The sequence below is a fragment of the Mycteria americana genome, chromosome 22, assembly GCF_035582795.1.
Source record: "Mycteria americana isolate JAX WOST 10 ecotype Jacksonville Zoo and Gardens chromosome 22, USCA_MyAme_1.0, whole genome shotgun sequence".
In the NCBI taxonomy this organism is placed as follows: domain Eukaryota; kingdom Metazoa; phylum Chordata; class Aves; order Ciconiiformes; family Ciconiidae; genus Mycteria; species Mycteria americana.
Window position 1 is genome coordinate 489,382 of NC_134386.1, and position 27,140 is coordinate 516,521.

Sequence of the window (27,140 nt, forward strand, 5' to 3'; positions counted from 1 at the left end):
GTGCCGAAGGGGCTGGGAGTCTCCCCCGAAAAACCTGCCCTGGGTCCGGCTGGAAACCGTCTCCCGCGGTGGGGGGCCAGAGGCAGAGGGGCCAGAGGCAGAGGGGCTTTCCTCTCCCCTCCTCGCTCCCCCCATGAGCTCCTCGGCCCCGGCACATCCCGGCCCAGCGGCTCCCACCTCCCACGGGGCCAGGGTGCCGTGGCTGGGGCAGGCACGGCCCGGATGCCCTCGCCCCCACGGGGCTGGCACCGTGCTGAGTGGCACGGGGCCACGGGCCAGCAACGCCTGGGGCCGTGCGGCAGCCCCACGCACCGGGCCCGGCTGAGGAAGCGCTCCGGGATGCCGGGAGCGTGCCGGGGCCTGGACCTGGCGCAGCCGCTCGTGGGGCCTCCACAGCGGAGCCGGGTGTGCAGGGAAGCGGCTCCCGGTCCTGCTGGGGCCGGAGGCCGCTTCCCGCTCGCCCCCGGGCTCCTGCCCGGGATCGGCCCAGCGCTCCGACCGGGAGAAGCCGTCCCGGCCCCTGCACCTACGGCTGGGCCGGAAACGCGATTTCGGCTGACTCGGCAGCCAGAGCCGCATCCCCGTCCGGCGGCTGCGGAGCCGGGGCGATGGGTCTCCGGCCCCGGCCGCGCCCCGCCCCGCCGCGCTGGCCCCGCCGCCGGGGGCGGGGGGAGCCAGGGCCGGGTTCGAGCAGGAGCGCAGCTGCCCCCGCTCCCGGCCCAGCCTCCGCCCTCGGGCGGCCGCGCTCCCTTCCTCCGCCGGCCCCGCCGCCGAGCCCGGGGCCGCCCCACAGCCGTGCCACCGTCTCCCCGCCCCGCGCCGGCCCCACACTGGCTCCGTCCCCCCCACCGTGGCCGGCGGGGGTGCCCGTGCCTGCCCCGGCCGCCCTGCCGGCCCCACGCCGGGGCTCAGCCCCCGGCGCAGCCTGGCGCAGGCCCGGCGCTGGCGGCGTGGGCGGAGAGCTGGCAGCCGGCGCGTCCTGCGTGCGCATCCCGGCACCTCGGGCTCCCGGAGACGGCGTCGACCCAGCAGCTGTAGCGAAGCCAGAGCCGCGGCTGATGCGCTTAACCCCTTCTGGGGGCTCCGGGAGAGGGGCCGGGGCCCCGGCGCTGCCACGGCACCCACGGCTCGAGGGTTGCCGCGGACCCTCTGCCACCGGGCGGGGCCCAGGCCCGAGCCGCGCCGCGCCGCTTCGCTGCAGCTCCAGGCGGGACCCCGCCGCGAGCCCCTCCCGCCACCCCCTCCGGTGCCGTGAGGGCCGGCAGGACCGGCGCGCCCGAGCGCGGTGCCCCCCCCTGCCCGCGCCAGCAGCCCGCGGTGCTGCCCGGGGGCACGGCTCGGCGCCGCGCCGGCCTGACCGGGGCGGGCGTCGGTGCTGCGGCGCGGAGGGGCTGGGGCAGCACATGGCGCCGGTGCCGCGGGGCAGCTCGACGCCGAGGCCGGTGAAGCCCCGGGGCTGCCGGAACCAGCGCGCTCCGCCTGGCGCGGGGCCGGTGCCCGGTGCCGCCGCGCTGCACGCGGTGCCGGTGGCCCCGCCGGGCGCAGGCGGTGACCGGTGCACCGCGCCGGCCGCGGCCCCGGGAGCACCGGGCCTGCCGCGGCCCGGCCGTGCGGCGCCCCCGGAGCTCCCCCCGTTCGGCGCGCGCCCCCGCCCGGCAGATGACGCAAGCGGTGGCCCCGCCGCCCCGGGCGCGTTGGCTCCGCCCCGGGCCGCGCGCGGCGATTGGCGGGGGCCGGTGACGCGCCCGGCCCGGCCCGCCCGGGGCGGCGGCGGCGGCGGGGCCGGTCCCGGCGGCGGCGGCGGCGGCGGCCGGTGTGCGGCGCGGGCGGGCGGCGGGCCGGTCCCGTCCCGGTCCCGTCGCGTCCCGTCCGGTGCCGGCGGGGCGATGCCGTTCCCGGGCGGGCTGTGGTGGCTGCTGTGCTGCCGGCAGGGCTTCACGCTGCTGCGGCGGGACTACGGCGAGGCGGACCGGGAGGCGGACGGCGAGGCCGAGGAGGAGGCGTCCTTCGAGCTCCGCGCCCAGGGAGACCAGGTGGGGCCGGCACCGGCACCGGGACGGGCACCGGAGCCGCGGCTGGGCACGGCGCGGCGGGACCGGCGGTGCGCGGCTCCTCCCGCCCGGGGCGCACGGCTCTGCCCGGCTCGGCGCGGCTCTGCCCGGCCGTCCGGCACCGGCCCCCTCCCTCGGCGGCGCTGCCCCGGCCCCCTCCCGGTCCCCGCCGCCCCGGCGAGCGCGGCCGCCGCCTGCCCGGGCACGTCCCCGCCGGTCCCGCCGCCCGGGCTGCCCTTGGCGTGTCCCCGCCGCCGGCCGGGGGGGTCCCCGCGGGGCGCGGGGGGAGAGGGGGTCGGCCCGGCGGGTACGGGGAGCCGCCGCCCCGGGGCAGCCTCCGGGCGGGCGCTGGGGGTCCCGGAGCCCGCGGGGCAGAGCCGAGGGGTGCGGGGCCCTGCGGGGGCCGCTGCCGGCAGGATCCCGGCGCGGGGCTCCCAGCGCGGGGCCCTTGTTGGTGCCGCGGCAGCGGGACCCGGGCACCCGTCGGGTGCTGGGGTGCAGCCGAAGCCGGGGCGCTGCCCTGCCCGCGCCCGCTCCTCGGGGCGGGAGCCGTGGGGCTGGCGGTGCCGGATCCCGCACCGGGGCCGAACCTGCCCTGTGCCGCTGCCGGGCGCAGGCTGGCCGGGGTGCGGAGGGTCCCCGCGGGACGGGTCCCTCGGGACCGGCTGCGGCCCCGCACAGACCTGCCGGGGCCGTTCCCGCACAAGGCGCCCCGGGAGCACGTGCCGGGCGCGGGGAGCAGGCCTGGATCTCCCCGCTCCGGCTGCTTCCTCTGTTTAGGGAAGCGGAGCGGCGGAAACCGGCGCTTCCTCCGGCCGGGCTGCGTGGGGGACGGCTGATAGCGTGGGGCAGCGGGGGGAAGCCCGGCTCCCGGGGGTTCCTCCTGCCCGTCCCGGCTGCCTCCTGCACCTGGAGCCACGGGGCCCTGGCCCCGCCCGGAGGGGACACGGGAGGTGGTGACAGCCCGGTCCCGCCTGCTGCGGCCCCTCTCCCCCTGTCCGCCACGGGGTCTGCAGCACAGCCCTGCTGCCGCCGCGCTGCCCTGGCTGCGCGGGGCTGGGGCGGCCCCGAGCCCGCTCCCCCCCAGCCGTGCCCTGGCAGGGAGTCCCCTTCCCCAGCGGTGCCAGCCCTGCAGGACGGTGGCAGCAGGGACGGCGGCAGGGCTGGAGCTGGGCTCTCCGGGCACCGGTGGCAGTGCCAAGGGCACGGCAATGGCAGGAGCCGTCTTTGGGCTTCCCACATCCCATGAGCTCTGCTGGCTCTGGAGGTCCGGGCTGGCGTGGGCGGCCGTGACGCCAGCTCCCTGGGGAGCCCTTCGCCGTGGCCAGGGGGTCCTCGGAAACCCGCAGCGCCGGCCGCCCCTTCCTGGGAGCGTGGGAGCAGCTGTCCTGGCCCTGCCGCTGTGGCTCCTCTCCCGTTTATTTATATCCCTGAGAAGGAGCCGGCCACCGCCGCCACCTCCTCCTCCCGCGGGCCGTGGCCGAGGAGCTGGGCACCGTCTCCGTGCCCGCGGACGTGCGGGAGCGCGTGGAGCCCTCCCTGCCAGCGGCCTCGGCAGCAGGACGGTCGCCGGAGGAGCGGGCCCCGTGCACGGGAGCCGGTGCTGCGCGACAGGTGCCCTTAATGTCACGGGTCAGCGGCGCCCGGCCCTGCCCTGCGACGCAGCCGTACCTGCAGCAGCTCCCCCCTCCCTGCCACTATTTTTAGCAGCCGCCTCTTTTTCTTGGCGTTTCGTGGCGCGCTCTGGCCTGTCGCACCTCCGGCTGCCCTGTTGGGCTGCAGCTGGCGGGAGCGCCCGCGCATCTCCTGGGGCAGCATCTGCCGGCACTGCCGCGTCCCCACACCCCGCTCTGCTGGGGCACCCTGCCTGACCCGGTGCCTGCCTGTGCCTGGGCCCTGCCTCGTGTCCCAGCACGTGTGCCAGGGTCATCACGTGAGCGGCACCGTCCATGTCAAGTTGTGCTGCGCAAGGAGGAACCGGCCCCCGTCCCGCTGCAGGGCCAGGGACTTCCCTGCGCCGCGTCCCACCGCCGCGGGCAGGAAGTCAGCGGCCCCATTACAATGGGACTTTGTGCCGTAAGCGTATTACTCAGCACTGACCTTGTGCAATTCTGCACGGTATTCAGCCTGCCGGGTCAGCCGAGGATACGTGGCCAGCGTGCCCAGTGGCTGCCCCCACGCTCCCGGGGTGCCCCAGCTGCAGCCCTGGCTCCTGCCGAAGCCGCAGGGGGCACCAGGGCTCCCTGCCCCGTGGCAGCAGGACACCAGCCTGTCCCTCTGGGCCCAGAGCTGGGCTGGCGAGGAGGCGAGCAGTCATCAGGGGGACGTTTGGGGGTGTCAGGCGGTGACCCTGGGGCTGAGACGTCTCCTTCCTCCCCAGGGGTCCCTGGAGGTGAGCCTGAGCCAGCCCACCCGCAGCAGCAGCGGCTCGGAGCGGTGAGTGAGCCCCTGCCTCCAGCCCGCCGGGCATCCCACCAAGTCCCTTGGATGGTGCTGGGGGCCTGGCATGCCGTGGGAGGATGCATTAGTGCCGGTGTGTGCCGTACCATCCCCCATGGGGCCGGCACCATGCTGTGCTGGTCTGTTGGCTAGAGCAGAGGACAGCAGAGCTGGGACTGCTGTGCTCCATCCCCGTCCCTGGTGCATCCTCGGGCATGTCTCCATCCCTCTGCCATGCCAGATGGCTTGGCTGCCGCAGGCTTAGCCGACGGGGGCCGTGGATGGCTCCTCCTGTGCCAGGAGGCTCTGCCGGGCAGGGAGGTTCTGCCGGGCCACGTCCACCGGTGGAGGCCGTGCCCTGGGGCAGTGTGTGCCCGGGGAACCGGGGTGCTGGGGCGCAGAGGCCTGCTTGCTCCCCATCCTCCCAGTGCTGATGCTGCTGCCAGCATTCCTTCCTGGTTGTTCATTTTCCGAATTCCTTGGCAGGGCCGCGACTGCAAACAGCTTATTTTTAGCCAGGGTCATCTGCACCCGATGGCTCTGCCGCGTTCCCACCGTGGGGTTGCGGGGTGCACCGAGCCCCTCGGGACCCAGCTCACTCCAGCCCCCAGGCCTCCTCCCCACTCAGGGGCCGTGGGAGGCACCCGCGGGCACCCGGGCTCAGCCCCGTGTTGTCCCCAGGTCCCTGCTCGTCGCAGAGGAGATGCGCAGCCTCATTGTGGAGAAGGGCCCGGGGCCAGTGGAGGATGACCCCGATGCTCTCGTGAAAGGTGGGCACAGCCAGGCTGGGGCACAGGGGCCTCTGCCTCCGGAGTAGCTGGGACACAGCCGGGGCTGGCAGGATCGTGCCCCGACTGTGGCTGGATCCCGTCCCAGAGGGGCAGGAGGCACCGGCTGGGCTGGTCCCGGGCAGACCCTGCCCTGCGCCGGAGGGGCGGATGGTGCTGGCAGCGCGGGCTGAGGCTCCCCCTTCCCAGGCTGGCTGCAGCGGGAGGTGCGGGGTGGCGTGAAGACCCCCTGGATCCGGCCTCGGAAGTACTGGTTCGTGCTGACGCCCGACTCCCTGGACTACTACAGCAGCAACGAGAAGGGGGCCCGGCGGCTGGGCTCCCTCGTGCTCACCAGCCTCTGCTCCGTGCTCTGGCCGGACAAGCAGACCTACAAGGAGACGGGTAAGGCGCCTGCGCCCCTTGGTCGGGCTGCACCTTCGTGTCCCCTTGTGCCCTGCATCGCCCTCCCAGCCCCGGGGGGCTTCCGTTGCCCAGATGAGGGGCTACGCCGAGCCCCGGGGCATCGAGCCAGCCTGGCTGGGGTGGAGGTCCTTGGGGCGAGGGCGCTGGTGGGCAGCGGGTGAGCTGTCTGTCCCTCGCAGGCTACTGGAGCGTGACAGTGTTTGGCAGGAAGCATTGCTACCGCCTGTACACGGAGCACCTGAACGAGGCCGTGCACTGGGTGTGCGCCGTGCAGAAAGTCATCGACAGCAAAGCGCCTGTCCAGACGCCCACCCAGCTGCTCATGCGCGACATCGAGGTGAGTCCGTGGCACAGGGCTGCCACGCGTGCAGCCGTCGGCAGGGCCGGGACGGAGGGTCGGGGCCTCGCGTGCCCCGGGGTGGCGGTGGGCGCCTGTGCCAGGCACTGGGCCGGGCAGCCCCTCCGCGGCTGCTGCCATTGCTTCGCCCTCCAGGAGCACTGCGACAGCCCCGAGGTCCTGGAGCAGATCTACCGCTGCAACCCGATCCTGCGCTACACCAGCAGCCCCCTCTATGCTCCCCTGCTGCCCTTCCCCTATGGCAGCCTGGACCAAAGCGGTGAGGGGCGGGCGGGGGTCCCATGCCCTGGGCTGGCGGGAGCGATGGCAGGGCTGGGTGCTGCGCGGGGTGGGCAGGCGCTGGGCTGGGCTGTCTGGCCCCGGGTGCGGGTACGGTGCCTGGCTGCTGGTGGGGGGGCCTGGGGAAGCCCCCTGGCTGTTAACCCCCGTCCCGTCCCGCAGCCCCCGGTCCCCGCAGCTACACCACGCTGCGTGATGAGGCCGTGAAGCTCTTCAACTCGCTGCAGCAGCTGGAGTTGGAGCGGGACCCGGTGCCGCTGATGCAGGGCGTCCTGCAGACCTGCCTGGACCTGCCGCCGCTGGTGGATGAGATCTACTGCCAGCTGGTGAAGCAGACCACGGAGCCGCCGGCGCCGGGCGGGCAGGGCGACCTGCACTACTGGCAGCTGCTCACCTGCATGAGCTGTACCTTCCTGCCCTCCCCGCCCGTCCTGCGCTTCCTGCGCTTCCACCTGGACAGGCGAGTGCTGGCGGAGCTGCCGGGTGCCAGCTGCGGGCAGGGAGCTCGCCAGGTGCCGGGGCTCCCATCGGGTCAGTGCCGCCGTGACCCTCCTGGCATCTCTTGCAGGACGGAGAGCCGGTTCCCCGCCTCGGAGATGGCCAAGTACGCCTGCTTCATCCGGGAGGCGCTGGGGAAGACGAAGGGGCGGGAGTGCGTGCCCTCCCTGGAGGAGATCCTGGTGCTGATGCGGCGGCAGGAGATGATCTGCACCGTGCACTGCCCGGGGGCACCCGCCTGCAGCGTGGCCATCAGCTCCCACACCACGGCCGAGGAGGTGAGGGGCCGCGTCCGCGCCGGGCTGGGGGCTCGGGACATTTTGGCGTGCGGGGCTGGGTGGGCAGCGTGCCGTGGGAGGTGAGGGGCTCCTGTGGGTCTCTCCCAGCTGAGCCGTGGGGGAGAGGGGCCGGGGGCTGCCTGCCTTTGCCCGCCATGACCTGTCTGTGTCCCTTTGCAGCCCTGAGCGCCGTGGCCAGGGAAACGCAGTCACCGTCGGTTGCCTTTGTCTCGCCCCAGGTGGCCCAGGAGCTGGTGTCGCGCCTGGGGCTGTCCCAGAGCCCCAACCTCTTTGCGCTCTACGAGCAGTCGCGGCGGCGGGAGCAGCCCGTGGGCAGCACCACGCTGCTGGCCGACGTCCTCACCAGGTTTGAAAAGTAAATGTCCCGCTCTGCTGCCTACGGGGGAGAGGGGCTGGGGGGGCCATGGGCGGGAGGGGACGGTGTGGGGGTGCCTCCCCCCCCACCGCCCCCATGCTGATGGGGCCCGTCCCTTTTGCTGCAGCTTGGCCGGGGAGGAGCGGGAGCAGGACCCGCCGTGCCGGCTCTGCTTCAAGCACTACGGCTTCCTGGACACGGACAACGTCCCGCGCGACAGCCTGGAGTTCGCCCTCCTCTTCGAGCAGGTGAGAACCACACGGGGGTGGCCGTGCCGTGCCGTGCCGGCGTGGCCGTGCCGTGCCGGCTCACCCCACTCTCCCACAGGCGCACGAGATGGTGCTGCGGGGCTACGTGCCCACGTCGGAGGAAACACTGCAGACGCTGGCAGCGCTGCGCCTGCAGAGCCTCAACAGCGACTTCTCCACCCACGCCCCCTTCCCGCGCCTGGAGGAGCTCTTCCCGCCCCACGTGCTGCACGCCCGCCTGCCGCCGCCCCGCCGCCGGCCCCCAACAAAGTGCCGGGGGGCCCGGCTGCGTGCGGGGCTGCTGGCCGGCGGGCTCTGGGGCCAGGCGCTGGCCAAGCAGCGGGCGGAGCGGGACCAGCGCCTGCGGGGCCGCCTGCGGGAAGAGGGGGCCAGCACCATGGCTGCCATCGTGGAGAAGTGGAAGCTGCTGCAGGGCATGGGCCGGCCCGAGGCCATGGCTGCCTACGTGGCGCTGGTGCGGGAGTGGCCCGGCTTCGGCTCCACGCTCTTCGACGTCGACCTGCGCGTGGTGAGGCCCCGGTGGGGCGGGGGCAGCGGGCAGCCCTGGCAGCGGGCAGCCCTGACACCACTCTCCCTGCAGAGCCCGGCGGGGGCCAGGCCCCAGCGGCTGTGGCTGGGCATCGGGGCCAAGGCCGTCTCGCTCTACAAGCCAGGGGAGCCCGAGCCCTTGGACAGCTTCTGCTACGGCCGCATCTCCTCCTTCGGCGCCTCCGACAGCAGCACCTTCCGCCTCTCCGTGGAGGACCGGGACCTGCTCTTCGAGACCTCCCAGGTACGGGGCAGCCATCTCTCCATCCCCCCTTCCCCCCGGAGGCTGCCGGGCGCCCCGGGCTGACCCCGCGTCCCCTCTGCTGCGCAGGTGGATGAGATCGCCCAGCTCCTCAACACGTACCTCGCCTCGGCAGGCGCCCAGCGGCCGCCTCGGCCCCAGGAGCCGGCCACCAGCCCCCCCGCCTCAGACCCCACCGCGCTGCCTCAGGAGCTCTGCCCCGTGGCCAGGCCCTGGCAGCACCGGCCGCCGGTGGGCTCCTTCCACAGCTAGCCTGGTGGCCGGCACGGTGCTCCCAACGGACGGCGCAGGGAGGGCGGCCGGCCCGGCAGCGAGCGGCAGGTCTGTGCAGGTCCCCAGCTGCTCCCCGGAGCAGGGGGACGGGGGCTCGTGCTCTCCGTGCCGCCGTTGCCTTTCTGGCTATTTCCTTAATTTATTTCGAGACGCCTGCGCCCCTCACGTCTCCCAGCACTTTCCCTGGAGGGCAGCGGGGCCGCTGTGCTGCGGCCCCCCGCACTGCCCCCAGGCTCGTCCCCGTCCCCTGTAGCCCGGTGCCTTCGCCTCCAGCACTCGTGCTGCCTGGCAGCTCTGCCCACGTCCCGGCTCTTGCCGCCCCGGGGGCTTTGCCCGGGGCAGGGGGTGCCGGGCAGCGGGGCTGTGCCATCGTCCGTCTGTCCCGCCGCTGAACCCACCCCTCCTGGAAAGCTGCAGGCGGCTTTTGGCCGAGCCGCCTCGGGGATCAGCGGGCTCCTCCTGGCCAAGCGGCCGGGCCCTGCCCCTTCGCAGCGGCCCCGCGGCAGGGCTCGTGGCGCAGGGGTGGCCGGTGGGGTGGTGGCTGGTACGGTTGGGGCTCGGCCCCTCAATGTTGCCTCTGTAAAGTTTGTCAGTTCTGTCTGGGGGGGTGGGGGTGGTGGTGTTTGTTTTTCTAAATAAATGCACAAAGGAAAGGCTGGGTCTCCCGTCCCAGAGCTCGGGCCTGCGGTGGGAGGCAGGGACGGTCCGATCCCCGGGGCAGCGAGTGCAGCGGAGCCTGGGACAGGCAGCAGCGGCGGGGAGGAGCGGCACAGCGTGTCCTTGGGGGCAGGGACCGCCGTCCCTCCGGCCAGCGCCGGCAGCCAGGCTGCTCGCTGCGCCCTTTGGCATTTCATCAACAGCACAGGCAGCGCTCCGGCTCCGCATCCAGCTCCCCGGCACCCCCTGGCACTGGCCGCCCCGGGTGGGGGGGAACTGCCCCAGCAGCGGATGCCTCCGCGGGGCTGGTGCCAAAGAGGGCGTGGGAGCCCGGTGCTGCCATGGCGGGCGGGTATTTTTAGCCTGCTGCTCTGTGCCACAGGGTCAGAGGAAAAGGCTAATTCTCACCTTGGGCTGCCTGGGCTTGGGCCGGTGCCAGCGCTGCCCCACGCCCCCGTCCCTCGCAGCCTGACTCACGCGGGGCAGGACCGGAGCTGCCGTGTCCGTCCATACGTCCCCCCGAGTCGACACCAGCCGGCCCCAAGCCCGCGTCCTTCCCGGTGGTGCTGTCCCCTACCTCGGAGCCAGAGCGGTGAGGGCAGCCCCAGCCCCTCGGGGGCCTCTGAAACATTAATGCGGGCACCACATGCTCTGCGGGCAGGGCGGTGCCGGCTCCTGTCCCTGGTCAGCCGCGTCAGCAGGTCCTTCCAGTATTTCTGGCTCTGCCATAGCAGTCGCCCAGTGCCACCCGGGCGCAGACAGCACGCTGCCGGCTGGCTGCCGGCCAGGGCAGGGCCGGCCTCGCGCACCGCTGGGACGTGCAGGTGAGCGGCGGCCCCGGCCCAGCCGGGACACTGTCGGGCTGCGGCTGCACAGCGGGGCTGGCCAGCTGGGCAAGGCGAGCGCTGGCCCTGGCAGCATCTGCAGCTGCTTCCCTGCCCGACTGCTCGCTCCAGGAGCCGTGCAGCCAGCGTCAGTGCAGGAACAGCCTTTATTAAAGCAAAATAACCTACAAAAATATAGATACAGCCTGTGCCCCAGGCCTGATCTGGCAAAGGAGGAACAAGGCTCCTGCCCAGGGCAAGGACTAGCTCAGCCACACAGAGCCTTTGGCCACAGGGGTCGCGTGCACCCAACTCTTCGGGCCAGGCCTGGTCCAAGCCCCAGGTTCGCTCTCATCCTCCTCCGAGCGAGCGTTCCTCCCACGGGTGGAGGTTCCCTACCAGCACAGCGTGCAGCTGCCCCAGTCCCGTCCTGGGCCAGGGCACGTGGTGGAGTGGAGGCTGTCCCCCGCCAAGGGTCTTCAGGGGCAGTGCTGCTCCCTGCAGAGCTGCTTCCGCTGAGGAGCACGGCCTGCGTGTGTGCAGCCGGTGTGACGACTCCACCACGGCCGGGCAGCGCTGAGGGGTGCTAAACGTGGGCACGGCAGAGACAAGCCCTGCTGGCATGCGTGGAGGTGGCCGTGGGACCCGCCCGTCCCCGGGCAGGGCACTCACTGCTCCTGCGTGCCCCAGGAGATGTAGTCAGGGCGCGTGGCCGCATGGTACTCGTCGATCAGCTGCTGCACGATCTCCCGGGAGTTGTCCAGCTCGTCGAAGTTGTCCTTGAAGATGTCCTCCTTGCGGAACTGCTCCAGGAAGGCCTCCCGCTTGCGCAGCTTGTCGTACTGCCGGCACGTCCGCTCAAACAGCTGGAGAGCAGCACAGCGGTCAGACGGGCCAGAGATCCCTGGGGATCCCGCGGGGCAGGGGGGGCAACCTCCTCAGGCTGCTGCCTAGGAGGCGGCAGGGAGGCAGGCAGGGAGGCAGCCCCAGGCCGGCAGGGCAGTAGCTGCTACCCTGCACCCAGCCAGCACTCAGGATCATGTCGTGCTTCCGAAGCTGCCTTTGGCCAAGGAGTCCTGCTGCAGCCTGCTCCTGGCAGAACGGCACCAGGGGTGCAGCAGGACTGACGGGACGCCAGACCAGACCTGAGCCCTGCTGTGCCCCCCTGGGACCTGCCCGCCCGCCCCCCATCTGCAGGCCTGGCCGTGGCTTTGTGAAAGCCCCAGAGAAGACGCGTTTGTGACTGAAAGGACATCAGAGCTGCAGCTGTGGGGCCCCAGCGCTGCCCACCGTGTAGAGGGAAGGCACTCACCGAGGAGATGTTGGTGTGGTTTGCCATCATGAGGCCGCTGACACGGTGTGCAGACGGCAGGTAGGGGGACTTGCGGGACAAAGCCACCTGGATGCTGGCAGGACCCCAAGGGATGAAGTTGGCCAGCTTCCTCTCCCGGATCCGCTGCAGACTCTTGTGAACCTGGCAGGATGAGAGCAGCAAGGGGCAGTAGGGTGAGGGGCAAAGCAGCCTGGTCCCAGCAGACCCAGGAGCTGCTCCTTGCAGGAGCTACGGGCTCAGGAAGGTGGATTTCGGCAAACAGCAGGTAGGGAGGCTCCTCACGGCAAGGGACTACCAGCCTTTCCATAAGGCCAGGGCCCACACCGGAGCGACTTGGAGCCAGTTCTCAGGCACTGCTCAGTCTCACCGCGGGGTCCCCGCACAGGAAGACTGTGACCGTGCCCTTCCCTGGCAGGCCATGCCATCTCCATCAACATCTGAAACGGCTGTGGGAGCTCACCTGTGTAGGATCCACCTCCCCCTGGATGATGTTGAGGATAGCGATGTAGCAGTGGTTGGTCTGCCTGTCTCGCCCTGTGGACACCATCACGTTTTTAGGCTGCAGCAATCTTCTCATCACGTCCAGGACCGTGGTTTTCCTCACGCTAGCCACCTGCAAACGCCAGCCGGGGGTCAGAGGGAGCGGGCGTGCTGCTCCCTTGCCCTCCCGCTGCCCTGCACACACACACAGGAGCGGAGGGCAGCTGGACGGAGAAGCCCTCACCCCGGGGACGGAGCCACGTGCAAAGCCGCATGCAGGGCAGGGAAATCCCAAAGTCACACAACAGGCACAGCCAGGCTGAGAACCGGAGCGTTGGCGGAGGCTCCAACACAAGGGCGCTGAGCTGCCCCCCCGGCAGCACAGCAGGGGCTGGGGCGAAGCTCAGCTGAGACCAGAGTGACAGGGACACGTTTCATGTTGTTGCTCTCAAACTTCTGTCCTGTTCCACTGCCGAGGCAAGGAGCAGGGCTGGAGCACAGGAGAGGCGTCGTCCCCTGCTGCACCCTCTCCCCACCTCGCCCTGCACTGAGCCCCTGGGCAGACCGGCCACGCAGTCCCCGAGGGCTGCCAGGGGCTTTGCCCAGCTGCTGCCTGCCAAGGGGGCCGCAGCCGGGGCTGGCACCCGGAGGAGTGCCCAGAGCAAGGACAGCTCGGTGGTGTGGCAGCCCCGCTCCAGGCACCGTCTGAGCTGCTGGCTGAGCCCTCCCCACACTCCTCCCTGGGAGGACAGATCACACACTCGATACCCTTTTCAGAGCCAGCAGTTTTTCAGATTTGCTTCTCTGAGTAACATCCTGAGGAAATGCACACAACGAGAGGAGAACAGCAGCTGTTAGCTCCCAGCACAACTGAGACGTGGCCAACGCAGATGAGTGCCTCTCAAAACAGAACTGCCCCGTTCTCACCGGGGGGGTGAGGGGGGACTGGCTGGGGACGAGCTAAACGCAAGCAGTAGTGTTTGATGCAGCTGAGGAGTGGCAATCCCCTCCCAGAACACAGATCAAGTCCCGGGAAGGGGCTGACGCCTGGAGCCCACGATCAGTCTTGGCATGACAATGATCAACAGTGTTCTGACCCAAACGGCCTGGGCTGGTGGCCCACCGGGGTGACAGGACTGGCAGGGCCCCTTTGCTGGGCTCGCTCTGATCGTTTCTAAGGGTGGCTTTTGTCAGACCAGATACTGTCGGTCCTCCCACAGCTGCTGCAGCCGTCCTGATGCACGCAGGAGGTAGCCCAGCACAAGCATGATTGCCTGCTCACGTCTGATTCATATCACACGTGGCTGTCACGTGGTGTGGGCACACAGGCCTGGGATTTGGAACACGCAATTACAGCTCACACCAAGACCGTGGGACTGATGGATGTTACAAGGTGAGCGTGACAGCTCCTGCCCTTGGGGAAGGGGAGGAATGCCTGGCAGGCTGCCTTACCGACTGGTCGGTGGTGAGCGGCGTGTACCCCGTCATGAGGAAGTGCAGCCGGGGGGTGGGGATCAGCGAGGCAATCAGCCCGATGAGGTCATTGTTCATGTAGCCGGGATACCTGAGCGTGGTGGTGCTGGCAGACATGATGGTGGAGACCTGGGGGAGAGGATGGGGTCAGTGTCCGTGTCACCATGTGGTCGCAGAGCACGTTCAAAACCTGCTTCACGCAGCCGTGCCAGGGGAAGCTGGAGTGCCCGTGGACGCCGCCCCTGGGAAGGGCAGAGGACCCTCGTTCACGGCTCCAGGCTGCCCACCATCGCGCCCAGCCCATGGAGCAGGTTCAGACCGAATGGAGGACAGCAGGGAAGCCCCGTGCTGGCTTCTCCAGAGGGAAGAGCCCTTCTCACCAGCTGGTTGATCTGAGAGAACGACGGGTTCTGAATGTGCAGCCGGTCTGTCGCGATCCGATTCAAGGCTGTGTTGTCCAGAACCACCTGCAAGAGAAAAACCGGCTCTGTGAAGAGCCTCGGAGGCAGCCTGAGGAAGGGTAGCCCTGGCCATGTGTCCCAGGGCACCGGATCGCCCAGCCCAGGCCCTGAGTGCCACGGCCTGGCAGAGCCCTCCGCAGCAGGTGGCAGACACTTGAAACCACAAGCTGACTCATCTGTGGAGCGTAACCGACACTGTCAATGGAAGCTCTTCCCTCCCGTCTTGGCTGTGCTCCCCAGCGCTCTCCCAAAGAGCACTGCCTCTGGGCCAGCACCTCGCAGCAACCTTCAGCCCCAGCAGCTCTGGCGCAGCTGCTCTTGCCCTGCCACATGCAGAGATAAGCTGGGAGGGACGAGCAGTGTCTTGGTTGGGACCTGACCGAAGGCCCCGGTGCAGGCTGAAGATGCTGCCTGGCTGGGACTTGTGGGTGCTGAAAGTGATGCTGGAATCAAGTTCAAGTAGAAGGCTGCAGCACAGGTACGCAGAGGAAGCACAGCCAGTCCTCGCTGCCATGGGAAGAATCTGCTGGATCCCGGAGGCAGAAATGCCAAGCCGGGGTTAGCACAGCAGGGGTTAGCACAGAGCCCTTGTCCCTGGAGCCACCACATCTGCTCAGTCCTTCTGGATGGGGATGCACTTGTTGCTGCACCTGGGGCTTCGCAGGCACATTGCACGCTGCCGTGGCACTCGCCCCACACAGCTACGGCACTTGCCCCAGGAAAAGCTACGTTTTTGAGTGGCTGGGGACAGGGCTGCCACGCAGGAGCTGGCTGCACTGCTGGCCTGACACGCAGCGGGACTCTTACCACGCAGTCAGCATTCTGAGTCAACCTCTTCAGTGTCAGCAGAGAGTTGTACGGCTGGACTACAACATCGCTCATCTCATCCTGGTTTGGGAAAACCGAGTAGGTCTCCACCAGCTTCTTGGGATACCTGGTGAGAAAGCCCAGCCATCTCAAGGGTTAACACCACCAAGCCAACACTCTCTCCTCCCACAAGCTCCCTTTGCAGTCTCCAGGGCTCAGGACAGCAGTGAGTCACCAGCGCTGCATGCCAGAGTCGGCTCCCAGGGAGGGAGAGAATTCGTCCCAGCAGTGCCTACCCTAGCAGTGCAGGAGCAGGCTGCCAGACGGAGCTACAGGCGAGGCTGAGCCATCCGCAGGCTGATTAAGCAGCTGCTTACAAGCCTTTTCAAGAGGCTGCAAGCTGAAACAGGCAGGGATGGCAGCTCAGAGCCCACAGCTAGAGCCTCCCACCCTCCCCTGCTCAGTCAGGGTGTCAGAAGGCAGCTGCCTGATAAGAATGGCTGAGGGAAGGCAGAGTTTGGACAGCGTGAGTCCAGTTTCAGAGCCTCTGAAGTCCCCAGGCGTATCAGGAGCCATCCCTTCCCCGGGCAGCGTGCCAGGGATTGCACAAGACAGTGTTTGGGTGGGGGTGGTGGCTCTGAGTCAGCGCTCTCCAGCTCCCCGCGTTGGCAGGGTGCCCAGGCTGGGCCAGACTCTGCCGTGAGGGAAGGGGACAAGGCTGAACGCTCACCTGTCATTCAGCCTCTCCAGGAGGTACGAGCCCAGTCCGGAGCCCGTTCCACCGGCAATGGAGTGGCAAAGCACAAACCCCTGGAAGGAAGCAGAACGCAGGCAGCTCAAGGTCCAGCTCAGCCCAGGAGCAGGCAGAGCAAAGCATGCTGTGCCACCGCCACCACCTCCAGCAGAGACTCGCCAGCCAGGGCGAGAACTCTCCCTGTGCCAAATGAGAGCACAGAGCCGACGCCTGCGGAGGGAGTGGAGGTTAGCCCTGGCTCCTCCAGACCACAGCGACAGCCACATGCTCATCAGGCCACTTCTGCCAGAGTGGGTGGAATCCACGTCTCTGCACACACCACAAAGTGCAACTGCTGCTCAGGAGCCTCCTGGATTCCTCCCACCCCAGAACAGACTTCAGAATAGCTCCAACGTCACCTTCAGGGTCCAGTCGGTCATACAAAACGGAGGTACACGTTCTCAGCCCTTTCCCTGGGCCCTCCATGCCATTCCCCTCCTTCTAGACTGCCTGAGGCCAAACTCCCTCTACCTGACTTCAGGGCACTTCCCACCTGCTGCAGGTCCCACAACGGGCTCTTGGATCTTCTGCCAACTTATTTTATGATGACATTTTCCTTTCCCTTGTTGCCATGTAACAGCCTGACACAAACACCAGGGAGCCCTGTCTGTCTACGCACAGGAAACGGGTTTACACGGACGGTGGCCAAGGTCCTGCCAGAGGCACACGGCAAAGCAGCCAAAGAGCTGTCGATACCCCGGTGCCCCTTTAACCCGGCTGGAGAGAAAATGAAGCTGCAGCTGCCTGCGCTCATTCCGTGGATTTCAAACCACTCAGCAACTCTGAGTCTAAACACCTTCCTGCTGGCAGCCCAAGGCTCCCTCCTCTGCTGCAGGCAGAGAGGCAGCAGGTGCCTTGTTCCAGCACAGCCCTCCCTACCCACGAGGGCCTTCACTGGAGGACAAGCAGCGTGTGTCCTGCTTCAGCTGACACGGCGGGGAGCCATGTGAGGGAGGTGGAACAGCGAAAGGAAAAAGCACCATAATGCCTGGAACTCTTCCTGCGGACTGTGTCCTGTGGAAGTGCCCAATGCAAGCAGTATTTGGGGCAGAAAAATGCCCTGCTGAGCGTACAGTAAGAAGATTTCTGGGGAAGACTGACAGATGTAGTTGTGATGGGAAAGACCTCCTTTCCCTAGTTCCCCTCTCTACGTGTTCTCTGCTCGGCACCCAGAAGCAAGTTGAGGAAGTCTGCATACACCGAAGGGCTGAGCTCAACCTTATAAAACAGCAGCCTGGCTCTGAAAACACCAAGCAGGGCAAGTGGATCCAAATCCCCTGATTTACTTACTTCCAAACTGTCACTCCCATCAGCCTCTCTGTCTATTATGTCAAAAATATCTTCGTGGATTTTTTCTCCCTGCAAGAGAGACCAGATCAGGATTTGTTCCTTTCCCACAGAAAATGGAGAAGAGCTCCTCAAGCCTGGTGTGAAGCCAAGTCAGACTGGCAGTGTGACCCCGTGCCCAGGGTGCCACAAAGGGCCAGGCGTAAGCCCCTGCCAAATGATGAGGTATTCTTCAGAAACCACGTACTGAGCCTGGCATGAGAAAGCCACGATAAAGCCTCATGCCTAACGAGCTGACCTGTGTTTGCACCCAGGAGCACCAGAGCTGTTACCTGTGAGAAGCCACTGGCCCAGTTGTTCCCAGCTCCCCCTCCGTGCTCAGACAGGTAGATGTTTTCTGGGTTGTAGAGGTTGGCGTAAGGGGAGTTCAGGATGGAGTGGATAACTCGGGGCTCCAGGTCCAGCAGCACAGCTCGCGGGATGTAGTGCTCATCGTCTGCCTTTAACAAGGAGCAGTAAGATCATGATGCAGTCGCAGCTCCGCACCGCTTGTTACTGCAAGAGAAACTGCAAGTGCGTGTGCCACCCCCTGGCCACGGGAGAGCTCGGCACGGCCGGCGTCTGACAGGGAGGAGGAGGAAGGGAAACTCGTTATGTATGGCCTGTCTGTAATGCAGCACCGTTACGCGCCCCAGAGCATATCCTGAATGCTGGGCAGGCGGAGGGGGGGCGGCTCTCCCCTAACAGGCTCTCGCTCGCAGCGGTTACGTAAGGTGGCGTCTATGGCAGCCTCAGCCTCGCGTTTCTGCCTCCACAACACATCCATTTCCAGAAACTGGAGCGCAGACAGGAGCCCTGGCAGCGTGCTGCCTAGCAGGAGTGCTTGGCTGAGGCTGCCACTCAAACCGGCCCGGGGTCAGCATCAGCCCCCCAGTCCCTGAGCGGGGGGGGGCTGCTGGAGAGAGCTGAAGCAGCCGCAGACAGCCCTGCCTGCACTCATCCGGGCACGGACCAACCCGGTGACGAGGGAAGGCGCGTCCCGTAGCACAGCGTGCCCGCTCCACGTCCCAGCACGGCAGGGGCCGGCCCCCGGGCAGGGGCAGCGCCCGGCAGTACCTGGTAGAAGAAGACGTCCTTGCGGTCGGTGCCCTCGGTGGCGAACTCCTCCACGATGCCCTCGGGGCTGATGCCGTGCTCGGCGCAGAGCTGCTTCCAGAACTCGAACCCGACTGCGGGGGGGCGCGGTCAGCCGGGCCGGGCCCGGGTAGGGCAGGGCCGGGGCCGGTCCCCCGGGCCGGGCCGGGGCAGAGCCCGGAGCATCCCCGGTCCGGCAGGCCCCGCCCCTGCCCCAGACCCCGCCCCCGCCCCGCCAGGCCCATGCCCCGCCCATGCCCCGCCCACGCCCCGCCAGGCCTCGCCCACGCCCCCCACAGCATCCCGGCCCCGCCCGGGACGCGCTCCCCCGGCCCGGCCCTGCCGCCGCCTGCCCCGGGCGCCCACTCACTCTGGTTGCCGCACTGGCCCAGCTGCAGGGTGATGATCTCCCGCGGCATCGCGGCCGAGGCTCCGCTCCGCTCCGCTCCGTTCCTCCGCCCGGCTCCCCGCTGCCCCGCCGCGTCTCCCGCCCGGCGCCAACGGTACTGCGCGTGCGCGCGGCGCACTTCCGGGAGGGCGCCTCCCGCTCCCGCTCCCGCTCCCGCCCCCGCCCCTCGCGGCGCCCTGGCAACGCGCTTGCGCCCCGGCAGACGGCGGCGGCCGCGCCTGCGCCAAGATGGCGGCGTCCAGCGCGGCCCTGCTTCCGGCGGCGGGGGCCGCCATGCCGGCGGCGGCTGTGCGCGCGCACAGGGCGGCCGGATGTTGATGCCGTGAGGGAGCCATGGCGGCGGCGCGGCCCGGCGGGCCCGGCGAGCGGCAGCGGCGGGTGCAGGCGCTGAGCGCGGTGCTGCGGGGCCGCCTGGGGCCTTACGAGCCGCTGCTGAACGCCGTGCAGGCCGCGCTGGTGTGGGAGCGGCCGGGCCGCAGTGCGCTGTGGTGGGCGGCGGCGCACGGCCTCTTCTGGTGAGCGGGCGGCGGCCGGGGGCGGCGACGGGGCCCGGGCCGCGGCTGGCGGGGAGGCGGGAGGCGAGCCGCGGCGCAGGCCGCCCCGGCGGGGCCCGGGTCCGCTCCCCTGCGTGGGCGGCGGGCTGCGGAGCGGGCTTGCGTCGGAAGGCGCGTCCCGCCGAGGCCCCTGGCTGCGGCGGAGGGGCCGCGGGTGCGCGCAGCCCCGGCTCGGCTCCCCCGGGGCTCGGTAGCGCGGGAGCCGGCAGGACGCCCTGGGCTGCGGGAGGTTTTGCTTCCCGCCGCAGCTGCCCTGGCGGGTTTTCCCCCCGTGGCAGTGGGTCTCGAGGGGGCGCAGGCGGCAAAGGCCGGCGCTCGGAGGGCACCAGCGGACGGGCACCCTGCCCGCCGGCCCCTCTGCAGCGCAGGGCACGCTCACGGCTCCCTCGTCCCCCTTCTGCCAGGACCTGGCGAGCAAGTCCTCCGGGGAGGAACGCTCCGTCTGCTCCGTGCAGAGCAGCCGGGTCCCCCCGCGCTGGCTGAGGACAGGTCACGGCTGGAGGTGGAACCCGAGCGGCTCGCCTAAGAGCTTGAGGCCCTGACCTGTTTCAGCAGACAGGAAGGAACCTGGAAGTGCTGATGTCTGCTTCAGCTCTGTTTCTCTCAGCATGTTTTCCCTGTTACCCAAAAGCATAAAACTAATCTGCAAACCCCAGACTATTCAGTGAACAGTGGAGGAAGGGCAGCAGGTTCTGCTCGCCTCTGACAGGTGAGCTGTAAAGCAGGGCTGTCATGCTAGAAACGACACGGGCAGATAAGGGTCCCTAAAGCAGCCTGACGGCAGCTGCCTGATAAGCTCCCCACCAGGCAGTGCGGGCAGGCTGGATGCCGACTGATTAGCACTTGCTTGCTTTTTTCTGGCTATAACTGTTACTGAGTGACTGATTCGTTTTGAGTTAGTTTGCGTTACCCCTTTAGTGTGCGTTGCACAGATCCGGTCAGTACCGATTTGTTTGTTTCTTCCCCATAGGTTTTTTGCTCTGACTTCTCTTCGCTTGCTGTTCCTGGTTGCATTTACTCTTATAGTAGTGGTTTGTCTAGATCAGTGGAAGAACAAAATCTGGCCTGAAATTAGAGGTAAGTTGCAACATTTGAGTCGATACCAGCAAATCAAGCACTGTTTTTGGCCCTAGAGGTATATAGGCTCTGTACTACCTGGAGTTAAATAGTTAAAATCCTGGAGTTTTTGCTTTGTGAGTCTAGAAGCAGGCAAGAATACGGTAGGCATGTTCTTCCTGTAGTTGGAAAATCCTAACCTATATAAACATCAGAAGAGCTTTTCATGCCTGTGACACTGGTATTTGTCTCATGATCTTGAAACACCTGGTGTACGTGAACTAGCGCAGGTTTTGAAGCAGTGATTCACCTGAGCATTCAGTACAAGAGCAAGAAATTGAAGCATACGTGGAATACATCTGGATTTTTCCTCAGAATCTGTAATAAACCAGCTTCATGTTTTAGGACGAAGATGAGTCCCAGCCTTGCTGTTGAGTAGAGATTTCTTTGAAAGGAGAGGCATCTTAATGGCTGTTAATGAAGTTAGTCTAAAGCTTTCAGTAAACAAAGCAGTTCTATCAATTGTTTGTGATATTAATATACTCATGAATACCACCATTCTTAGCAGCTCAGGATTTCATGGGCTTTGCATGGACAGGTTGGTTTTGAAGCAGTGTGTATGGTTTGCATGCTCTCAGAGGTGGTTCCCTAACTAACTAGCAAGTACAGCTCCCAGCTTTCTGCTTCAGCTTGTGTTCTCTGTAGTTCTTGGGAAGACATTAAAGCTTTCCTTGGTTTCTAGCAGCAGCTTGGCTCAGGCTCTGTGGCTGAAGTGATGAGGAAGTGTCTGTCTAGCTCCCTCATAACCTTGATTTCGGTTTGTCAGGATAACTGGTACATCCCTGGGTCACTTTTCAAATCCCAGCCTGGGTGAGAAAGTATCCAAAAACTTAAATCTCTGATGCCTCTCAGTAAGCAAGCTGTTCTTCCTTCGCCATCTGGGTGTGCGCAGGGGAAGGGAGGGAAGTGAAAGTGGTATTTTTTGCTAATACCTGTCACTGTAGCAGAGCAGCCTTCCGGACAATGTCCAACAAATACTGAGGAGCAACAAGGATACTCTCTTGCAGTCTTGTACTGTCACACGTACACATCCAAAATGTATGACAGAGTGATGCATCTCCGGTTCTTAATTACAGTTAATGTCTTCTCCAGGTATTCCCCAGCTCATTAAAGCTTTACTTAAATCCCAAGAGCTAAGCATTCTCATGGCAAATTCCTTGCAACTAATGTAGTGTCTGTTCTTAATATTTTAGTGGCAAGACCTGACGAATTAGACAATGAGAGGTAGGAAACTAATTGAATCCTCTGCTGTTTGGTACTTTGCTGTGATACCGTGTAATTATTACCTGCACATGCTTGTAATGTTGGCTCCTTTGAGCAAGGAAGGAAGGGGGAGAAGTGAGCTACTTAGTGGAGGGAGGATGGAGCCCTGGACTCTGTCAAGCCATTGTGACAAGTTTTTGACTTGCCCAAGCCGTTATATTGTACTTAATCTTTGCCTCATACTGACCTCCAATAATGCTTGCTTGAGTGTTGTAAAACTTCCACTGCCACTTCCCCCCTGCGCCCTTAAGTTAGAGGTGCTGCCTTAAAAGCAGTTCCTTTTGTATGGGCTTCCAGTAGCAGGAAAACAACGTTTTTTTTGAAATAATGAAGTCTTCTGAGACTCCACAGGGAATGTTTAGCAGGCTTGTCCCAGAAGTTGTTACTGCATAGTTATGATCTGACTGCAGCATTAATAATGGGTTGGGAAATGTTGGGGTGTTGTCTTACTAATAACACCTTCCTCTCTCTGGGCACACCTTTCTGCCTGCCTGTGCTGCCGAGCCGCACTGGATGCTCAGCTCCCGATTAAATCACTTGAGCTGTTGCCAAATGACAACTTTTTTTTTTTTTTTTTTTTTTGCAAGAGGCCCAGGTACAAAAGGAATTGCTCTTACTAACCTTCAAGTACTTGTGACTAGCAGTTAAGAAGCACTAATAGAACTTGCCAAAGACAATGCCTCCAACATAACTGAATATATTAAGTAAGGTACAAGGCTGCTTGTAAACCTCGTGCTGAATTCTTGGGGGTTGCAGTTGACCAAATAAATGCAGAAAAAGCAAACAGATTCACTTGAGTTGCTTCTGCACTGCCCTTTCCCTCCAGTAGCATGGAAACTAGTCTAAGCCAAAAGACTGAATGACTGAAATTACTGCTCCTTAGCTGCTATGGGAGAACTGGGACGCTTGTAGAACAGTACGTAGAAGTGCTGCTTTTGGCAAGGTGGTGTTTTGAAAGGCAAGCTGACCCTCATCTCTAGAGCCTGGCAGCTGGGGGAGAAGAGAAGGTAGTATTGAGACAAGTGTTTGTAACAAGTGACTTCTGCACTGACGTCGATGCAGTAATAGCTGTTCCTGAATTCTTCCCTTCACTGCAGCTGGGGATACGTTCACCCTCGGCTGCTCGGAGTGCCAGAACTCTGTCACCATTTGGCTGAAGGATGGGTGGCTGGGACCAACTTCTTAAGTAATCTCTTCATTTTCAAGAGGCAAAACCCTGGAAAGGTAAGAATGTACAGACCTCAGCAAATAAAGTGCTTGGTGTGGAGCCTCTGCTGACCACTAGTATCCTTTTGTGGTGGCACCCAGCGTTGGCTGAATGCATTCAGCCATGGGAGGTTACCGCGGGAGGTCTCCCACAGCAACATGGCTATTAAGTGGTGGAGAGGAATAGAAAGCACAGGCAGAATAATCAGGTTGTGGAGGAGGGAGGAGAAAACGAGTGTCGGCATGTTGATTGCACTAGTGAAGTGAAAATGTAGCTGCTCCTTCTGGAGGTTTCTAGCTTTTTAAAGTGTCTGTCAAACTCATCTCCCTCATTGGATTTTAACAGTTTGAAAAGTGTGTCAAGCTTTTTTTTTTTTTTCTTCTTTTTTGAGGCTTATGCAGAGAGGAACCTGTAACACGGCGGTACTGTCCTTGTCCTTTTCACCTCGAAGAGTTCTGTCTTCTTTAGCCTCTTACTTGCTTTTAGCGTACCTGCTTTGGGAAGCTACTCATATTCTGAGGCAGAGGCCTCGGTGTGCTGCCTGTCGCTCTGAAGCCAGATACCTCCTGTGTCTGCGCTAGTCCTAGAGCGGGGTAGTTGAACGCTAGGAAGGCTTCACTGTCATTAGAATTATGACTTGACCGAGAATCTGCAGAGAACAAGACGGTCAAGAACCGAGTGAATCCACTGCTTAACCTTGGAAACTCACTGTCTCCCATGTCTTCAGTTTTGCCTTCTAGTGTGTGGAGTCTTTACTTTCCTGGCTGTCCTGGGCCGGTATATCCCTGGACTCTTGCTCTCATACTTGCTGTGTAAGTAGATCTCTGTGCCAATACAGACTTACAAGTGAAAAGGGGTAGAGATGAGTGGGATCTGAACGTCCGAGGGATGGGGCTCTTCTGCTCAAATGGAAAGCTTGTGTGAATGGCTTTAAAATGTAAAATAATACATTCTGCCTGGAATGTGGTGGTTCTTGACCAGGACTCTAAGGTCTCTGGTCCAGAGAGAACATGTTTGAGTGCTTTAGTAACTACAGATCTGAGCACTAACAGGCTGGCCTCTCAATTTTGTTAAATTGGCAGAGGTGATAGCACCAATTCCAACTGTCTCCTGCAGTGTTGCCTTCAGTACTCAGATCTTGCATACTGTGTGTGATATACTGCATCACAAAATGGGCAAGACGTTTGCCAAGTAGCATCCTGAACAGACTTCTAATCTGCATTCCCACTTACCTCAGTGCTCTTCATCCTGCTGTGGCCCCTTGCTGTGTACCACAGACTGGGGCAGCGCATGTACATGAAGCTGGAGCCAGCTCTGCAGCGGCTGGATTTCAGCGTTCGAGGCTACATGATATCAAAGCAGCGGGAGAAGCAATGTAAGTTTCTGTACTGCGTTTCTGACCCTTGGTACCTGAAACAGCCTGTCTTGGAGTGAGCCCTTGGTCTTGGAGTGGGGCAGGGCTGCACGTATGGCATGGCAGTCACTCCAGCACCCTTGGCAAATAACTTGCAACTGCTTTGGGAAGGAAGCGAGGCAGCTCTGCCTCCGCAGACATCTCCCAGTTAGCAGTTGGTGTAAGCTCTTCACGGTGCTGAGCCGCTCTGTTTCTCAGCTGCCAGAACTGTGTGTTCCATATTGCTGTTGCACTGAAAAAAAGAGGAAGGACTCGGTGCAAGGTAGCTGCTAAACGTGTTCATCTCGGCAAAAGATCTGCAGCAGCCCACGTCAGAAAAGACCACGTTGCTCTGCAGCGGAACATGCTGTGCTCATGCTGTGTTATGTTATGTCCAAGCTTGCCAGCTCAGGGTTTTTCTGCTCGGCATAAGGCTGGTCCTGTACAGACCCTTGTCCTAGCAGCAATAATAAGCTTTGACTCTGGTTTCTGGCAGTGCGTCGCCGATCCCTTAATCGGGAGGCTGTGGATGATGGGAGTGACAGCGAAGAGGAGCTTGCCGCGTTTTGTCCCAAGGTAACGAAGCGTCTCTGAAATAGAAGAGCTTAGCTGAATAGAACAAACTCGCTGCGTTGCGTGGACACGCAGTGCTTGGCCCTATATCCAGCACGTTGTAGCTGAGTTGTGATGGAAAACCAGATGAGGATATTCTCCCTTTAGAGAGGTCTTTCCTATTCTGTCTCACTCAAGCATGTCTAGCGTTGCTTGTACCAACTACAGTCTCCTACGCTGGGCAGTAAAGTGGAAATGAGCCTCAGATACCAGCCTCCCGTGAGGACTGGGTTTAACTAGTGGCCACTGGATCGTGTGTTTTGTCTTGAGGCACAGGAATAAGCTTTCTGGTATTGATGTTTTCCATTTTATCTCCTATTTCAAAGCTGGATGATTCTGTGGTCGCCAAGGAACTAACCATCTCTGACTCGGAGCATTCAGATGCTGAGGTTTCCTACACTGAAAACGGGATGTTTAACCTTTCAAGGGGCCAGACTCCCCTGACAGAGGGATCGGAAGGTGAGAGGAAATGGGCGGTTTCTGGAAGGTGTGGAATACTGAGTAGGCGCTGGTGTGATGGGTGGGAGGGAGAATGGGTTCATTGCCTTCTGTCCTTGAGATCTAGCTGTTTGATGTCTGTCTTGCTGGCTAAGATGAGATGCAACTACCTGTTTTTTCAGAACTGAGCTTCCTCCTTAATTCCTGTGGCGCTTTAGTAGAGCGACGACAGCTGCTCTTCACAGGCAGATCCAGCTCTGCCAGTCTCTGGCCGTAGGGATACGGTTGCAGTGCGAGCTCTGGGAGGGGGTACTTTCCTCGGGCAGAAGGTGTCTGGTTCAGCATCTGTGTTCCTTGGGAATGAACTGGGAGGTCTGCAGGCATCCCGAACAGCTTGCGAGGGGGAGAGGGGGAGATTAAAGAGCGTTTGGTCTGTGAGATGACAAGAGACAGTCTGTCTTGGGGAGGTAATGGCCCGGCTTTTGTGTGCTGTGCCTGCAGCGTGTTTGGTGTGTACTGTGTGTTTAAAGCACTTGCTCCTCTTCTAGACCTGGATGGTCACAGCGACCCAGAAGAATCTTTTGCCAGGGATCTCCCCGACTTCCCTTCCATAAACCCGGAAGCAACTGGCATAGATGACGAAGATGACACCAGCATTGGGATCCCAAGTCTGGCTTACCGCCCGCAAGCGACAGAAGATCTGCATCTCCCTTACGACCGGGAAGAATCCGGCGCACTGCCATCTGTACAGAATCTTACTAACAACATAGCCGGATTTGTCACCAGAGGGATGATACAGCTCGCGCTGTCAGGAGCCCCTCAGCCAGGCTCCTCACGCAGCGACAATCCCCAGAGAGGTGCAAAGACTTATCTTAGAACGGCCAGCTCGGACTTGGACACTGATGCGGAGGGGGATGACTTTGAACTGCTGGATCAGTCCGAGCTGAACCAGCTGGATCCTGCTGGCTCACGGGGCCAGTAAGCAATCCCACCACTTCCCTCTGGTTTTCTATTGCGCATCGTGGAGGGGAATCCTGGAAGGAAAAGCCTTGCACAGTTCTCTAGATTGTCTCCTCTGTGAGCGTGAGTGACGCGACAGCCAGTCCTGGCTGGGAACACCACTGTGACTTGTGACTCTCTAGCCTCCCTTGGATTTTAAAATAAACTACACTGGTAATTCATAGGGAAAAGACGTTGATGTGATAGCTCCACAATCACCCATGCGTTGCCCTGCACTGTCTGCCAGGATGCTGCTTGCTCCAAACTTCCTCACCTAAGACAATAAATCTGGTGTCTGCAGCTCCAGAGACCCCCGGTCAGACCGACTTAGCATCGCCAAGGACAATCTTGGAGCCGACCTTCCGGGGCTGATGCGCAACCAGGTGAACGGGACTGGTTTCCCCCAGACGTAGTGTCTGGGACTTAATGCTGTTCTGTCTTTAAGACAACCATTCCCCGCTCCTAAAACGTGCACAGAATCCAAGTCTTCTTTCCCAGCAATATCCGACTCCGGGTAGAAACAAACCCCTTGCTCCTGTTGTGGACACGACGGCGTACGGCCACAATGTTTGTACTTGCGATGACCACTCAGCTCCGGTTCCAGCTTTCTAGTGATGCTATTTTGTAAGAGACATAATGGCAATAAGACATCTACTGTGATGACTAGAGTCCTGCAAAGAACATCTACGTGTGGCAGCTGCTCTTGTGTTGCTTTCCTAAAATAGCAGGCTAACACTTTGCTAGACATCCCCGTGCTCCTCCAGCACGCGTTCGGCGCGGACAGCGGCAATGCCGCGCTTCCCCGGGCGCTGCCTTTTGGGGAGCTGCTGGGGACGGGTTTTCTGGCGGAGGGAAGAGGTGGAGCTGGGCTGCCCGGCCAGGTGCCTTCCGGCGCCGGGGCCAGCCCGCCGCTTCCCAGCCTCCTGCAGCGGAGAGCCCCGCCGGCCGGACCCCAACGGGGGACGCCAGCCCAAGCCACCGGTGACCGAAGAGCTTGCGCCCGTTGCGGTCGCGTGAACAAAGCAGCAGCCCGCGGGGAGAGACGCTCTGTCAGCTGGAGGGCCCCCGCCCCCGGCCCCCGCGCGTCACTGAGCTT

General features: G+C 63.7%; 3 protein-coding genes across 6 annotated transcripts; 2 read left to right on the top strand and 1 right to left on the bottom strand.

The window, feature by feature from the left end:
* Positions 1 to 1,734: 1,734 nt before the first annotated feature.
* On the top strand, positions 1,735 to 9,422 carry PLEKHH3 (pleckstrin homology, MyTH4 and FERM domain containing H3). Of its 4 annotated transcripts, none has more exons than XM_075522877.1 (13): positions 1,736 to 2,033; positions 4,432 to 4,487; positions 5,172 to 5,260; positions 5,468 to 5,662; positions 5,863 to 6,020; positions 6,177 to 6,300; positions 6,483 to 6,780; positions 6,889 to 7,096; positions 7,336 to 7,472; positions 7,600 to 7,720; positions 7,800 to 8,249; positions 8,391 to 8,513; positions 8,601 to 9,422. In XM_075522877.1, exons 1-13 carry the CDS (start codon positions 1,887 to 1,889, stop codon positions 8,781 to 8,783), a joined length of 2,289 nt encoding a protein of 762 aa, XP_075378992.1. In that variant the 5' UTR covers positions 1,736 to 1,886; the 3' UTR covers positions 8,784 to 9,422. The 4 variants fall into 4 exon arrangements, with proteins under 4 accessions (XP_075378989.1, XP_075378992.1, XP_075378991.1 ...); XM_075522876.1 differs by having other exon boundaries at positions 7,336 to 7,463; positions 8,322 to 8,513; XM_075522875.1 differs by having other exon boundaries at positions 1,737 to 2,033; positions 8,322 to 8,513; positions 8,601 to 9,421.
* A 1,012-nt stretch (positions 9,423 to 10,434) lies between these two features.
* On the bottom strand, positions 10,435 to 18,588 carry TUBG1 (tubulin gamma 1). Its single transcript, XM_075522649.1, has 11 exons — positions 18,424 to 18,588; positions 18,036 to 18,148; positions 17,252 to 17,419; positions 16,923 to 16,991; positions 15,570 to 15,649; positions 14,840 to 14,966; positions 13,952 to 14,038; positions 13,551 to 13,700; positions 12,079 to 12,231; positions 11,598 to 11,759; positions 10,435 to 11,151 (listed from the first exon to the last, which is right to left on the bottom strand). Exons 1-11 carry the CDS (start codon positions 18,470 to 18,472, stop codon positions 10,954 to 10,956), a joined length of 1,356 nt encoding a protein of 451 aa, XP_075378764.1. The 5' UTR covers positions 18,473 to 18,588; the 3' UTR covers positions 10,435 to 10,953.
* Positions 18,589 to 18,631: 43 nt separating this feature from the next.
* RETREG3 (reticulophagy regulator family member 3) lies at positions 18,632 to 26,789 on the top strand. The gene is made up of 9 exons (XM_075522650.1): positions 18,632 to 18,977; positions 19,987 to 20,093; positions 21,326 to 21,356; positions 22,493 to 22,619; positions 23,330 to 23,414; positions 23,840 to 23,977; positions 24,492 to 24,571; positions 24,934 to 25,066; positions 25,594 to 26,789. Exons 1-9 carry the CDS (start codon positions 18,796 to 18,798, stop codon positions 26,025 to 26,027), a joined length of 1,317 nt encoding a protein of 438 aa, XP_075378765.1. The 5' UTR covers positions 18,632 to 18,795; the 3' UTR covers positions 26,028 to 26,789.
* The last annotated feature ends 351 nt before the right edge of the window (positions 26,790 to 27,140 follow it).

Excerpts from the sequence above, each read along its gene's own strand:
- PLEKHH3 (XM_075522874.1), top strand. The coding sequence starts at position 1,887 with ATGCCGTTCCCGGGCGGGCTGTGGTGGCTGCTGTGCTGCCGGCAGGGC. Across the intron at positions 4,488-5,171 it reads AGCAGCAGCGGCTCGGAGCG|GTCCCTGCTCGTCGCAGAGG; the intron begins GTGAGTGAGCCC and ends TGTTGTCCCCAG. Across the intron at positions 7,721-7,799 it reads TCGCCCTCCTCTTCGAGCAG|GCGCACGAGATGGTGCTGCG; the intron begins GTGAGAACCACA and ends ACTCTCCCACAG.
- TUBG1 (XM_075522649.1), bottom strand. The coding sequence starts at position 18,472 with ATGCCGCGGGAGATCATCACCCTGCAGCTGGGCCAGTGCGGCAACCAG. Across the intron at positions 16,992-17,251 it reads GGGCCAGTGGCTTCTCACAG|GGAGAAAAAATCCACGAAGA; the intron begins GTAACAGCTCTG and ends TCTCTCTTGCAG. Across the intron at positions 15,650-16,922 it reads ATGGGAGTGACAGTTTGGAA|GGGTTTGTGCTTTGCCACTC; the intron begins GTAAGTAAATCA and ends GCTTCCTTCCAG.
- RETREG3 (XM_075522650.1), top strand. The coding sequence starts at position 18,796 with ATGGCGGCGGCGCGGCCCGGCGGGCCCGGCGAGCGGCAGCGGCGGGTG. Across the intron at positions 21,357-22,492 it reads GACGAATTAGACAATGAGAG|CTGGGGATACGTTCACCCTC; the intron begins GTAGGAAACTAA and ends CCTTCACTGCAG. Across the intron at positions 24,572-24,933 it reads TTGCCGCGTTTTGTCCCAAG|CTGGATGATTCTGTGGTCGC; the intron begins GTAACGAAGCGT and ends CCTATTTCAAAG.